This window comes from Carcharodon carcharias, chromosome 16 (assembly GCF_017639515.1).
Source record: "Carcharodon carcharias isolate sCarCar2 chromosome 16, sCarCar2.pri, whole genome shotgun sequence".
Lineage (NCBI taxonomy): Eukaryota > Metazoa > Chordata > Chondrichthyes > Lamniformes > Lamnidae > Carcharodon > Carcharodon carcharias.
In genome coordinates this window covers 33,312,508-33,328,127 of record NC_054482.1, presented here as the reverse complement: position 1 = coordinate 33,328,127, position 15,620 = coordinate 33,312,508, and the positions used below count along the sequence as shown (strand labels likewise).

Here is a 15,620-nt window from a genome sequence, read left to right as displayed (position 1 = left end):
GTGGGCATGCTTCCAACTTTTGCATGCACCATCGAGTGCACAATGACATTGGGATGCTTGCCCAACATCTTCTCGCGCGATTTTACGCCCGAACAGGTCAGGCGCGGGTTGTAAAATTCTCCCCTTAGAATTAAATGTCGGGCGTAATTAAGAAGTTTGCAGATGAAAGAAAAATTGGCCATGTGGTTGACAGTGAGAAAGAAATCTGTAAACCACAGGAAGATATCAATGGACTGGTCAGGTGGACAGAAAAGTCGCAAGTGGCATTCAAAATCACTACAGGTCTGGATAGAGTTAATGCAGGGTTTTTGTTTGAAAGGATATTTGCAGAATCAATGATTACTTAACTGTCACATGCTGTGATCATAAAATAACCAATTGGACAGGTTTTCGAGTTTAACAAAGCAAGAGGTTAGCTTTATTATACTTCAACCGATCTAAATAAAATACGTACCAACTTTCACAGCCATGCACACACTTGAAGTCCACGCACAAACACAGAAATACAGATTACAGAGTGGTTAAGGATAGGTTGGCCAAATTTGAGTTAATAAAAAATGCTAAGAGTATACGTCTATAATTTGGCTGAATTCGATGATCTCAGTGTTTGCAATTTAAAGATGTAGATGACTGAGTTGGTTGTTCTTCTGGAGATAAAGCTATGGAGTTGAGTTCTTTCTTTAAAATCTCTGTCTGCTACATGTGGAGAGTCATCAATAGCAGACAGGGGCCAAAGCTTGCATGTTTTGTGGAGAGGGAAGAGGGACTTAGCTTCTTGGTTGCTTGTACAATTCTGCTTAAAACACGAAGGTGTCTTGTAATGTGATCTCGCCTCCAACTGCCAATAATATCATGTAACTCGGTTAGCTCATGGTCTGGAAGTTAACTTGTACCAGGGTTCAACTGCCCAAGCAATTAGCCTTTAATGTCTGTTTCCAAAAGTTGAATACCTCAGGTGATTGCCATAGGTACTTTATTAATGAGGCAGGAGATGTGGGGTCTTGTGTTTGTTGGGTTTTACAGACTCGCTATCTTCATTCTAATGGGGTTGGAATGTGGTATCTTTAATAATGCAGATAGGTGGCCATCTTGACTGTGCTTGTCACTTTAGTCTGTGTTTTTAAAAGTCTGATTTTTAAAAATAATTTTTTGGCCCATTCATAACAAAACAAACTTGTTAACAAAATTAAAGGGGCAGTGGCAGTATGCATATGAAATTGACTAGGGGGCAGAATGCAAAAAGTAATGATGAATGTTGTTTTGTAGATTGAAATATACGCTGGTACCAACCCCCACCCCGCCTCCCCTGCTTCCCCAGAGGTTAGAATTAGAGGCCCTGCTCCTTTTGAAATATATTAATGACCTGGACTTGGTATAGAAGGTGAAATTTCCAAGTTTGCAGATGAAACAAATCTTGGAACACTGCTTCCTAGCTGTCAGTCCCATCCTGCTCCCTGACAACTGTTTGAGACTAAACCAGACTGTTTGCAACCTTGAGTGCCTTATTTGACCCTGAGGTGAGTTTCTGACCATGCTTCCACTCCATTACTAAGGCTGCCTATTTCCACCCCTGTAATATCCCTCAACTCTCCCCTGTCTCAGCTCATCTGCTGCTGAAACCCTCATTCATGCCGTTGTTATCGCCAGACCAAGTATTCCAATGCACTCCTGGCTGGCCTCTCACGTTCTACACTTGGTAAACTTGAGATCATCTAAAACTCTGCCCAGGATCCTTGACCCATCACTGCTGAGCTTTATTGGCTCCTGGCTAAGCAATGTTTTAAAATTCTCAAACTTGTTTTCAAAGTCCTCACTATCTGTGTAATCTCCACAACCCTTTGATACCTCTTGAGCATCACCAATTTTAATTGCTCCACCATTGATGGCTGTGCCTTCGGTGCCAGGACCCTAAGCTGTAGTATTTCCTCCCTACATCTCTCCACCTCTCCACTTCTCTTTCCTTCTCTAAGGCACTCCGTAAAATCTACCTCTTTGAGCAAGTTTTTGGGCACCTGCTTTGATATGTCCTTGGGTGGCTCGTGGCACATTTTAAGGAGTGTTTTAAATAAGAAGAGAGGGAGAAAGAGGTGGGGGAGGTGTCGGGAGGAAATCCCAGAACTTCGGGCCTATAGGTAGCTGAAGTCATGGCCAACAATGGTCATGCAATGAAAATTGGGGATTTGGAAGAGACAGAGGTGTTGAAGAGTTGTAGGACTGGAGGAGCTTGCAGATCAGAGGGGTGAGGCACTGGAGGAATGTGAAAACCAGGATGAGAACAGCTTCAACAGGTTGTGCATTCATGAATTGTGAAAGGTCCTTCAGCTTTTGTGGTTATGGCTCACCTAGACTTGCTTGATAGTATTGTTGGTGGTATTTGTGAAGTGAAGAGCTTCGGTGCCCAGTAGTGGTCACTTCTCTCTTTTCAATGAGCGCTGCTAAAGGGAAGCTAAGTTATTGATGAGTTTTGTGATAAGTAAATTGAATAGAAACCCAATGGATTGTATGTTCAAGCTACAGCTCATTTTCAGTTTTCCCTTCCTAGACATCTAAGGAGGATCTGCTGCAGGCTGACTTTGAGGGGGCATTGAAGTTCTTCCGCGTTCAACTGCCAAAACGTTACAGAGCTGAGGAAAATGCCAGGAGATTAATGGAGCAAGCCTGTAATATAAAGGTAAGCAAATGGGTAGATGAGAGTCATGGAGAATACAAAGCGATTTGGATAATATTTGCACTTTGATACAGCCAAGTAAATGACCTAATTCAGTGTGATAACAAATAAAGATTCTGCTTTGACTGGTTTAGTCAGCCAAGTGCAGACGCTATTAATCGGGGAGGAGCTTCAGGTTTATATCCAGAAAATGTCAGAGCTGTTCTAGTATGGTGTAAACACTCAGGAAACAGCCGTGTGTCTGCCTCAGACATCAGTCATCCAGGTCATGCTATATAGGGTAAATGAGGAAGGCCATTTGACCCACCTTGATTTATCTATTTTCAAAAAAAAAAAGCCCGACACACCCTTCTTGTAGCATCCATTTGCCTCTTAAATAGTAAAACAAAAAAGAATTTCTGTGACTGCTGGAAATTGGAAATTATTACAGACACACTCTAAACATACATCTATTTATCGCTGAAGAACAGATGAGTTTGGACCCATGTTTCTCAGAGCTCTTCAGCACTGGGGGCTTTCCTCATCTCTTGTCTAGTTCTACTGGCGATTCATTGATAGAGGCTGATTAGTCACGACTTCGGTAATGTGCCATGGCACTACCCGAGTGCTAGAAGGAGAACCAGGTGCACTTGACCTTTTTTTTGGTCAAGTATTCCTGATTGACTTGTGTACTTTGCAGAATTTTCTATTTTTGTATTTTAAATGACTCCAGTTTCTCTACCAGGAATTCAGCCATAATATCAGTAACTTCCTAGCGTGGGTTGGAAACTTACCCAGTGTCACTGTGAGTCTCTATCCCTTGTCTCAAGACATGCCTAAAGGTAATAATTTGTCCATGCTGCTTAGCAGCACTGACCCCTGTGAGGTGCCCTCTCACTCGACACCTTCCTGAACTGTAGAGCACCTGTTCACTCTTGCCTTCTTACTCCAATGTCCAGGATCAATCCCTTGGTATTTCACTGCACTATCCCTAGGTTCTGAATGGTTTCCTTCTGTCTAAATCACCAAAAACATGACTGAAGGTGCGCCCTGACTGGAGCACCGCACAGTTCAAACATGACCTGTTCTGACCTATAGAAAGACAAAAAAGAAAGAGATTTCCATTTACTTCATGCCTCGCATGACCTAACCAGTTGAAATATCTTTTAAAGCTTAGTTACTGTAGTAATGCAGAAAATGCAACAGCAAATGTACACGCAGTTCACAGATCCCACAAACAGCAATGCAATATTAATCAGATAAATTGGTGCTTTTGTTTAGTGATACTTGTTAACAAAATTGAAGCCCATGGGATTAAAGGGGCAGTGACTGCATGGGATACAAAATTGACAAAGAGACCAAGCAAAGGAGTAGCGGTGAATGGTTTATCAGACTGGAAGGAAGTATACAGATGGGGATCCAGCAACCCTGTAGCCCCATCTACTCTGACTCCTTGCTTAAGCTGCGGTCCCTGGTTATATTCCTCATCCTTAGTGATTTCAATCTCCATCTCAGTTCATCTTGCCGCCTCTTCTTTTGAGTTCACTGCCTTCTTGTCCTCCTTACAGCTCTTGCTTCACATTGACAGCCACCTGTGGACCTTACCATCTGACATGGCCTCAGTAATCTGTGATCTCGATTTGCATTTACAGCTCCAACCACTGCCATGTATCTGGTAGCATGCACACCCTGTAACTCCTTCCTGCATAAAACTCCAATTCCTGTACCTCCTGCCCCTTTGCAAAGCACTCCTTCAACCAATTAGAACAACACATTCACGTCCACTTGTCCCAGTGCCTTAGCAGCCATTGAATTTTGTCCAACCACTCCCTCTCCACTCCCTTTTGAGGCCTTTGTTATCAGAAACACCTTTAATCCCTTCCATCCTGATCATTCCCCTGGTGTAGTCCCCATCTTCATTCACGGAACTCACTGGGTGCAAAGTGAGTGTATTCCCATGCAGCAGGAGCAGACCTGACTTGGATATTGGTTGTCAGCATTGCTAATCCCCACATCCTATTAAAGATCACTATGTTTCGGTAGATATTGGGGCAGAGGAGAGGAGAGGGCAAACGTCCATTCTCTCTGTGCCCTGTCAAGCCTCTTGTGGCCTTGCTGACATGACATATCGAGTCATGAAGCAGTCACACATTCTGCTTAAACTATATGTGCCTTCCCAGTTGATAGTGGTTGTAATCTCCTTCCTGTTCTCCTACACTCCCCTTACCTCTCAATTGACCTCCCTGTTCTGAGTGGGCATTCGTTAACAAGCAGGTGCAGCTACCTTTGCTTCTCATCCTCAAAGCATCCAGCCACCTTAATTTCTTAAATCCTTCCAAATATTACAGGATCTATCTACTTAATCTCTCAGGTGTCCCTAGCATTTAGAAGCTGCACCCACCTCTGTTCCTGCCTATCCTAATTTGCCTGAATACCCCTGGAAACTGAATTTATCTCTCTCCCTAGCAGATCACCCTCATTTTGATATTTCTATTGCTTCCTACTTCACAAGGTTTAAACTGTGCTGACTTATTGAGTGTGTTTCGCATTCACGTAAGTGCACTTTATTATAGAATTACCCTCTCATTTTTGCCTTCAGTGTTTCTGATGGACGGAACCAGTATTTCGGAGATACTCTCTCTTCTTGTCCACTTTCTGGTTTAACATCCACACTCCAGTCGGTCACTTGGGGACCCAATTTCTTTTCACTCACCTCCCCCATTTAGTTCACTGCCTGAGCCCCTCTACTTGCCTGTACACTCTCAAGATGCTCTTTTAAAACCTGCTCTTAAGCCTTTGTTCACCTCCGTATAATATCACCTTATGACGCTCAGTGTCAAACATTGTTTGATAACACTCCTGTAAAAGTGCCATGTGATGTTTCACTAATTTAAAGATGCTAATTAATGCAAGGTGGTCTTCACATAATTTTTAGTACCAGAATCTGGATTACTATAAGTCTCAGCAGCATTCCTGCAGTGTTCAGTTCAAGAGTCTCAGTTCTGCTCTGGGTACCTTAACCTGCATTCACTGATGTGTGATTCCGTTTCTTTCTAGAGTGCGGATTTATATGTTAGGGAGAGGGACAGATTGCAGATCACACTGAATTGTTGTGTTTTATTCCTGGCTTGCTCCTACCCCCGGGAGGTGTGATGGAAATCTTTTGACCTGTTTTGTAAAAGCAATTCTGCCTTTAGGTGTTTTATAGATTGACACCCAAATGTAAAAGACTGGTTGTGTTATAACGCTGCTAAAAGGAAGAGATTTTATATTGCAGAGCAATAGACTGAGTAATAATATACGTGAAAAATGTACTAACACAACTCGAATTTAATCCTCTGGGCAGCTTTGTCTTGTTTTCACTGTTCCTAAGACACCTTCTTGTATCCTGGCAACCAGTAATTGGTCCCTCGTGAAAACCCAATCTGAAGACAGAAGGAACTGAGCACCGAGGAAGTGTAATCACTGTAAATGGAATATCCAAGATTTTAAACATTAAGCTCTTCAACTTGATGCCCTCTGATTTATTTAATAGGCCAAACAATATAGAGAATAATGGCAAAATAAAAGCAAAATACTGCGGATTCTGGAAATCTGAAATAAAAACAGAAAATGCTGGAAAAACTCAGTGGGTCAGGTTAATGTTTTGAGTCTGTATGACTCTTAAGAGCTCTGAAGAAGAGTTATATGGACTCGATATATTAACTCTGTTTCTCTCTCCACAGATGAGGCCAGACCTGCTGAGTTTTTACAGCATTTCCTGTTTTTATTAGAGAATAATGGCACTTGAAGTGCTCCTTGTTTCAAACCTGTCCACATGTCACCAGTTGCAGTTATTTATAATCTGCATCCTCAGGCATTCTGTATTTTCAAGTGTCTACTTGAACAGTTTATGTGGTTCGAGGTTGAGAACATGTTGTTGCAGCAGCATACGTGCTTCACACGTTGAGATTCTGCAGGTGTCACTGTGGTGAAGGTATTTGGTGCCATGTTATATGCATCTACTTTTTGAGTACAAGTCCAGTTGATTATAATAGTGATGTAAACAATGGAGCATGTTAGCAGCAGTCTGTGTTTCCAAGCTTGCCATGTGATACTGTATGAATCCTTAAGGGCCTGTTTTACCTCAGGGAGGGACACGCGGTATGATGCCTGACAGATTTTAACCCACATGCAGCAAGACCTGGACAATATTAAGGCTTGGACTGTAACATTCGAGCCATACATATTGCTATGCAATGACTATCTCCAACAAGAGAGAATCTAACCATCATCTCTTAACATTCAATGGCATTACCATCGCTGAATGCCCCACTATTAACATTCTGGGGGTTACCATTGACTAGAAACTGAACTGGGCTAGCCATATGAATACTGTGATTACAAGAGCAGGTCAGAGGCTGGGAATTTTGCGGTGAGTAACTCACCTCCTGACTCCCCAAAGCCTGTCCACCATCTACAAGGCACAAATCAGGAGTGTGATGGAATACTCTCTACTTGCCTGGATGAGAACAGCTCCAACAACACTGGAGAAGTTTGAGACCATCCAAGACAAAGCAGCCACCTTAATTGATACCCCATTCACCACCTTCAACATTCACACCTCCACCATCACAAGGCAGCAGTCAGTACCACTGATGCACTGCAGCAACACACCAAGGCAACAGCATCTTCCAAACCTGTGACCTCTACCATCTGGAAGGACAAATGCAGCAGATAGATGGGAATGCCACCACCTGCAAGTTCTTTTCCAAGTCACTCACCATCCTGACTTGAAACTATATTGCCATTCCTTCACTGTCACTGGGTCAAAACCCTGGAACTCCCTTCCTAGCATCACTGTGGGTGCTATGCCAGATAGAGTGCAGTAGTTCAAAAAGGCAGTTCACCACCATCTTCTCAAGGGCAGTAAATGCAGACCTTGCCAGTGACACATCCTAAGAACAAATTAAAAGGTCCCCTGAGGGAAGCACTGGGTGCTGGTGCATTTTCAGGAAGCAAGAGGCTGTTGCTGAGGAAATGAAGGAATGGTCCCAGCATGTGAGTAAGCAGTTGAGTGATAATTCTGGAGCTAGAGAGGGTTGCAAGTTCAGGCAGGATGAGGCCCAAGTTTCCTTGTGGAATAGGAGCTATACTGCTAATCCTCCTGGATGAACTGCTCCTATCTGGCCTTTAAGCCCCAGCTGCTCCTGTCCCCAGATTAGTGAAATCAGTTTGACTGCCAGCACTTTACACAGCTTCAGGATGTCCCAAAGCGCTCGACAGGCAATGAAGTGTTTTTGAAGTGCAGTAACTGTTATAATGTAGGAAATACAGCAGCCAATTTACGCATAGCAACTTTCATTTTACAGCACCTTTAATGTAGTAAGATATTCCCAGATGCTGTACAGGAGCATTACAGGGCTTGGAGGGATTTGGAAACAACAGTGAGAATTTTAAAATTGAAGTGTTGCTTGACCGGGAGACAAATGCAGGTCAGCGAGCACAGGAGTGATGGATGAACGGGATTTGGTGTGAGTTAGGACACGGGCCGCAGTGTTTAGGTTGACTTCAAGTTTAGAGGGTAGAATGTGGGACGCCAGCCAGCAGCGGGTTGGAATAGTCAAGAATAGAGGTAACAAAGCATGAATGAGGCAGATGTACTGAGGCAGAGGGTGGAATAGAGTGATGTTACAGAGATGGAGCTATAAGTGATCTTAGTGATAGCTTGGATATGTGGTCAGAATTCACCTTGGTCAAACATGATGACAAGATTGTGAGCATTTTATTCAGCCTTAGACTCTCCCTTGCCAGGGAGAGGGATGGCGTTGGTGGCTAGGACCAAAGACATAGACAATGGCCTTGGCTTTGGTTTTCCCAGTATTTAGTTGGAGAAAATTTCTGCTTATCCACTACTGAATCTCAAACGAACAGTCTGATAATTTAAAGATGTTTGAGGGGTCTGAGGGTTTGATGGTGAGGTAGAGCTGGGTGCCAGCAGCATACGTGAGGAAACTGATGCTTCGTTTTTCAGTGCTGAACCAAAGGGCAGTATGCATATGTGAAATAGGAGGGGGCCAAGCATAGATCTTTGGAGGGCACCAGGGGTAACAGGATTGGGATGAGCAGCCATTCAGTCGATTCACTGGCTATGATTGAATAGATAAGTCTGGAACCAGGTAAGTGTAGCCCCAACTAGCAGGATGGCAGAGGGAAAGGTGCTGGAGGAGGACAATGTGATGAACTGTGTCAAAGGCAGTATACAGATTGAGAAGGGTTGGTTTACCATGGTCAAAGTCACATAAGATGTCTATAATTTTTCTTAAGAACTGTTTTAACAGTGACAGGGCAGAAACCTGAGAGATTCAAACATGGAGATCAAGGAAGGATGGGCACAGACTGAGGATGTGGCAACATGTTCAAAGACTTTGGAGAACTGAAGATTCAAGGGATTTTTTTTGAGACAGTGCTGGCAGCAGATTTGAAAGCGAGTGGACAGTACCTGAAAAGATAGTACGATTAATAAACTAACATGGGGGCAAGGAAGGGAAAGTCAGTGGGCAGTGGTTTAGTGGAAATAGGGCCTGGCACAAGAGGTGGTTCTTGTGGAAAAGACCAGCTTAATGAGGGCATGAGGGAAAACTAGAGAAAGGCTTGAGTTTAGGGCTTGGGCAGGGGAACCTTAGAAGACTTTTAAAGAGTAGGAGCCAATAACAACTGGGCAGGTAAGAAACTGTGGCCTTGAAGTAAGCAATATAAGATTGATTGGCAACAATACTCCAAGTACAAAATCAAAAATTACTGGAAAAACTCAGCAGGTCTGACAGCATCTGTGGAGAGGAAGACAGACCAGTTCTGATGAAGAGTCATACGGACTCGAAACGTTAACTCTGTCTTCCTCTCCACAGATGCTGTCAGACCTGCTGAGTTTTTCCAGCAATTTTTGTTTTTGTTTCAGATTTCTAGCATCCGCAATATTTTGCTTTTATCCTCCAAGTACAGTTTGTACTGAGCGATTGCAGGAAAAATATTTCTTGCTAATAGTCTGTAATTACTGTTGCGGTGGGTTTATCTATTTACTGCCTAAAAAACCTAGTAGTCCAGAGCCTAAGCCATGGTCTGATGAGCATTACATTGAATTATACAGCACAAACAGGCCATTTGACCCAATTGGCCCACGCAAGTGTTTATGCCTCACAGGTGTTCCTCAGGGTAGTATCCTAGCCCAACCATCTTCAGCTGCTTCATCAGTGACCTTCCTTCCATCATAACAATAGTGTAAATGTTTAATTCACCCACAAAACTGGGCAACTGTTACCCTTTGATACTGTTATTTCTAGCATAAAAAGACTCTTACCAGCTTCTTTCAATAGACACAAAAAAATGATGGATTATAAAACAAACTACCTTTTAACAAAAACAAGGGTAATGTATAAGTTGTACTTTAGAAGTGTAACAATTTTCCCCTTTAAAAAAAAAGACAGATGCACTCACGCACAAACACAGAACAAAACAAACACAGTCTCCTGTTGAGGCTGGGAGTCTGGGAACGTTTCTTTTAAAAGGATAAAATCCAGATAAAATTGGCTGGGGGATGTTCGCTGATGATTGCACAATGTTCAGCACCATTTGCGACTCCTCAGATACTGAAGCGGTCCATGTCCAAATGCAGCAAGACCTGGACAATATCCAGACTTGGGCTGACAAGTGGCAAGTTACATTCGTGCCATGCAAGTGCCAGCCAATGACCACCTCCAGCTAGAGACTGGATAGGCTAGGGTTGTTTTCCTTAGCGCAGCCAATTTTATCTGGATTTTATCCTTTTAAAAGAAACGTTCCCAGACTCCCAGCCTCAACAGGAGACTGTGTTTGTTTTGTTCTGTGTTTGTGCGTGAGTGCATCTGTCTTTTTTTTTAAAGGGGAAAATTGTTACACTTCTAAAGTACAACTTATACATTACCCTTGTTTTTGTTAAAAGGTAGTTTGTTTTATAATCCATCATTTTTTTGTGTCTATTGAAAGAAGCTGGTAAGAGTCTTTTTATGCTAGAAATAACAGTATCAAAGGGTAACAGTTGCCCAGTTTTGTGGGTGAATTAAACATTTACACTATTGTTATGATCTGTGGAGAATTGGAGCTAGAATTAACTGCGTACTCTTCCCATCACGGTCTGTAGCAATATCACCTTCCATCTCCGTTTCTCCCCCATGCCCCTCCTCTCTTATTCCCCCTTGTGTTCTCTTCCCCCACACGCGCTTATGGAGTTACGAGTGGAACCTGTTTCCTATTGGAATGATTCTGCAGGAATTATGCGTTACTTGGATTTCTGCATAGAATACAGTGAGAGTAACAAAAAACCTGCAGCTTGCTAGACAATGTTATACACTGCAACACACTCCCTCCCACCCTTCCAACCATAGGCTGGCCTGGAAATGTTGGAACTACAACAGCAACTATGCTGTTGCCTCTCCTCTGTTAAGTGCATACATCATGGTTGAGAGTTGCCTTCTCTTGGAAACTCACACAAGATGCCCAGATGTCAGGCGCAGCCAGAAACCTAGCCAGCTGCCTCTGCAGCCTTGTGGGAGTGTATTGCATTGCAGTCCTGGTGCCATTTTTAAAAAACTTCATTCTTAAGATTGTTGTCATTTACTGCCCAGTCCTAAATGCCCTTCAAGTGGTTATAGATCATTGCGACAGACTGTCTGATGAAGATAAATATATATTTTCCATTTGGAATGGTGTGAGACAGTGATGTGATGGTGTTCAGATGCACCTGCTTATCTTGTCCTTCTGGGTAGTGGAAGTGGTGGATTCAGGAGTTGCTGCCAAAGAAACCTTTGCTGCTGTAGCTGCACTTTGTCCTATGCTGGAAGATTATGGTGCTAGTGCTGCTCCTTCCAATGAGACATTAAACCCAAGGACTCAACTACCATTGTTGTTTTGATCGGCACCTTTCCCTATTGCAACTCTCCTGTTTGTACCGAGTATTGTTCATTTAGCTGTTCTGAGTCTTGGTCCAGTAGAATCCATCATTCACCTGCATGGTAGCACATGATCTATCGTAGTAATCTGTGTGCATTGGCCAGGGTTCACTGTTAACCCTGTGTCTCATTATATAAATACTCATTTCTGGTCTAATCTGAGAAAATTAACTATGAGCCTGCTGTGGAACACTGACTGATGACTAACTAGAATCCCAACTTGTTGACTTCAGGCTGGTGTGGAATACTGTCTCAGGATCTTGTGTGGAATCTTTTTCTGTGGTCCGCTCTGAAACACTGAAGATAGAGAAGAAACTTGCATTTATAATCTTTATCTTAGGCAGCCCCTGGGGATCAAGGGTACTTGCTTCCACTCCGGTTCATTGGGTTCTGAGATGGCTGATAAGTCCATTGTGTGATCTGCAGGCTTTGCCACAGGGAGGGTGGTGCTTGAAGGATCAGATAGATGAATTGTTTGGAGGTTTGTGCACTCCCTCCGATGCCTCAACTTCACCTCCACACATTCCTGATGAAGCCTTTTGATGTGTTCAGTGTCTTCCCGAATGAACCTCCTCCATTTTGGTCAGCCACAAGCCAGGGGGTGTCTCATGAGTTGGCAGGGGTGTCTAACCTCTTCAGGGATGCTTTGAGAACATCCCTAAAATGTTTCCTTTGTTCTCCTGGGAGCCTCCTGCCATGACCGAGTTCCGAGTAGAGAAATTGATTCAGGAGTTTGGTGTCAGGCACACGAACGATGTGTCCTGTCCAGCGGAACTGGTTTTGAGCGATTAGCACCTTGATGCTGGGCAAGTTGGCTTGGGAGAAGGCACTGCTGTCGGGCTGCCTTTCTTGTCACTGGATTTGGAGGATCATGCGAAGGCACTGCTGGTGGTACTTCTCCAGGACTCTGAGGTACTTGCTATAGGTTGTCCAAGTGTCTGAAGCATAAAGGAGTACAGGGGTAACCAATGACCTTAGTCTTGGGTTTGAGATCCTGGTCCTCAAACACTCTTTGGCTCAGTTGGCTGAAGGCTGAGCTGGCACATTGAAGGTGATGATGAATTTTACCATCTATGTCTGTCTTCGTCAAGAGAAGGTCCTCAAAGTATGGAAAATGATCCATATTTTCTAGGATCTCACTGTTGATCTTAATTGACGGGGTGGAGATGTTTTGCTGTGGGAGCTGGTTGGAAGAGGACCTTAGTTTCCTGGATATTGGGAACGGCCCATATTCTTATATGCTTCAGAGAAGGAGTCAACAACCTGGAACTCAATTTCTGAGTGAGCTCGCATACAAGCGACTTTTGCATATGGGAGCTCAATGACTGAAGTTGGAGTGATTTTAGTTTGGATTGAAGGTAGTGTAGGTTGAACATTTACAATAGGGTCTTTTATGGCCACAGAATGTGCCAAAATAACCAATGAAGTACTTTTGAAGTCTAGCATCTGTTGGAATATTTGGAATATTGCCCCTGATCTGATGTGGAATGCTCAAACCATCAGCTTGCCTGGAATACTGACTTGTGAGCTGCCCTTGAGGTTATCATGTACAAGAACAACACGCACTGTGGGGTGACTCAAGTTTCTGCTTGAATGCCTGGATCGGTTTGTAGCCGGGGAAATCCCCCAGCTGCCAAAATTCAGAACCTCATTGTGTAGAGCTTCAGGGGCCAGCCACTCTTGCAATGCAGCTTAGCGCACTGCAGTAACATGCCTCCCACTACATTCACCATCCTGTCATCTCGCATGTGATCAATATTAGAACAGATCACAATGCATTAAATTTTGAGCTACCTGTTTCTCTTAACTCTGATCACATCAGATCCAATCATCAAACTTAATCCACCCTGGCTCAAAGCATATGGGTTGGAATTTCTGAAGGGATTATGAGACAGTATTCCAAGTTGCTTGTTTTACCATTGTTCCTTTATCCTGGATCCAACTTGTTCTACGTCAGGCTTGTGAGTACTTGAGCTAAACATAGAGAGAGCTTTATTCTGTATCTAACCACATGATATATGCTTAATGTCAGCCTCGGTTCAGTGGGTAGCATGCTGCCTCTGAGTCAGAAGGTCATGGGTTCACGCATCACTCGTAAAGATTTGACTGCATGATCCAGGCTGACGCTTCTTTGCAGTACTGAGGAAGTGCTGCATTGTCTGTGTCATCTTCAGGTGGGATGTTAAACCAAGGCCCTGTCTTGCCAGGGTAAACGTGTAAAGTCTAAGCTTTACGTGAAGAGCAGGAGAGATTCTTAGAAAATCTAAAATCCTGATCCTGAATAGAAAGTGAGAAATAGAATCTTCCATTGCAGAAAGAAGCCTTTCAGCCCATCGTATGCAGGTCATGACTACAGTAGATGCAGAAAGTGTGCTGAGGTGGAGATGCTGTTATATATCATAACTCAGGTCCTTTGAGTTACTGACTTTTCCTCTTGGCTCCGTCCCATGATTTCTGTACAATGATACATGGGGGAATGATACATGGCAGAGGAAAAATTTTCATGCGAACATTTTAACACTCATCACGTTTCTCTCTGTTGTATCCTAACAAAGCTGTTGGGTTGAGGATCTGTTAGAAAGAGCAGTCGTGTAGAATACCTGCCGTAGGAGAGGCTGCTGTGCCTTTCTCTCATTCTTTGCCTTTGCTGAGCACATAGCGCTTTCACCTCTGATTCATGTCCCATTCCAGAGACTTTAGCACATAATCTGGGCTGACACTCCTGTGCTGCACTGGCACAGGTGTTGTCCTTCAAAGGAAATTTTAAACCAAACCAAAGAACCAAGTGTGTCTTCTCGGGTGGATGTGGAAGATCCCATAGCACTATGTGAAGAAGAGTGGGAGAGTTATCCCCAGTGTACTGGCTAATACCTATCCCTCAACCAGCATGACTAAAATGTACCATCTGGTAGTTTATCACATTGCTGTTTGTGGGATCTTGCTGTGCACAAACTGAGATGCATTTCCTATATTGCAACAGTGACTACACTTCAAAAGTACTTCACTGGCTGCAGAGCACTTTGGAGTGTCCTGAGGTCGTGAAAGGCACTAAATAAATGCAAGCCTTTCTTTTCTTTCAGCACTTTGAGAATTACTGAACTGTTAAAGAACTGCAGATTATCGAACAAAATTATTTCTTCCCCTGCCTCTCAGATGATCTGTAAAGTGGACTAATCCTCATACAATAATAAGTGTTACCTAATGAATGTCGGTTGCATTTCCCTCTGAGTTTCACTGTATCTAAGTTACATTGACGAGCAGGATTTCTCTTGACCCTGACTGCTCTGGCACTGAGCCATGTAGGGCCACTCCTCTCTTTCTGCAGCTCATTAACCTGCCCTCAGGAGCTGATGGACTGAAAAAAGCCGCTCCTTTAAAAAAAGCACGTGAATTGGTGAGGAATGCAGAGCATCTGAAAGCTGGCTTTTGATTGCTGCTGCTTCCTGGTATCCACATTGGCTGTAAAAACTGCAACCAGCTTCAAGAGAGAGAGAACGAGTAGGAGGAGAGCTGGCTCTTGTTTCCTTTCTTGTCGAACAGGTGGCTCACGTTATGAGCAAATGTTCCAGAACCTCCCAACGCCTTACTTCACCTGAAGAACCTGTTAATCCTCTCCTGCTACAGGACTTGAGAGAGATTGCAAGACCTGGTCAGGTGGATCTGAATGTGAAACCCTCAAGGCTGGAGTGTATAAGACACCTGCGAAGGGAGAGATCGGCACCAGGAAATAGTTAAATCTGCTTCGAGATAGCCCTGGGTAGATTGTCTTGTGGTTGTGCTGCTGTTTTTGTTTTAAAAGTAAAAAGACTGAAGAGCCTCGGAGAGTTTGTGTGTAAGAGTGCGTGTGAATGCATGCTTACTGAAACCTTAGTCTCCACAACTGCTGCCCTCGAAGTCTATTCATATGCAAATTTGCAGGGTGTCCTCTTCGACCGTCTAAGTGCTCTACAAGCCTTGCCCTTCAAGGAAAGGTGCACTGAAAGGAACCATGAGCTAGAACAGGCAAACGG

At 43.6% G+C, this 15,620-nt stretch overlaps 1 protein-coding gene across 5 annotated transcripts in view; it reads left to right on the top strand.

The window, feature by feature from the left end:
* Positions 1 to 15,620, top strand: part of rabgap1l (RAB GTPase activating protein 1-like) — a 530,937-nt gene that overhangs the window by 454,210 nt on the left and 61,107 nt on the right. For all 5 annotated transcript variants that reach the window (XM_041207937.1, XM_041207935.1, XM_041207939.1 and 2 more), the window contains one exon: positions 2,543 to 2,671. In XM_041207937.1, coding sequence (XP_041063871.1) covers positions 2,543 to 2,671 — 129 coding nt within the window. The remainder of the gene's footprint in view (positions 1 to 2,542; positions 2,672 to 15,620) is intronic.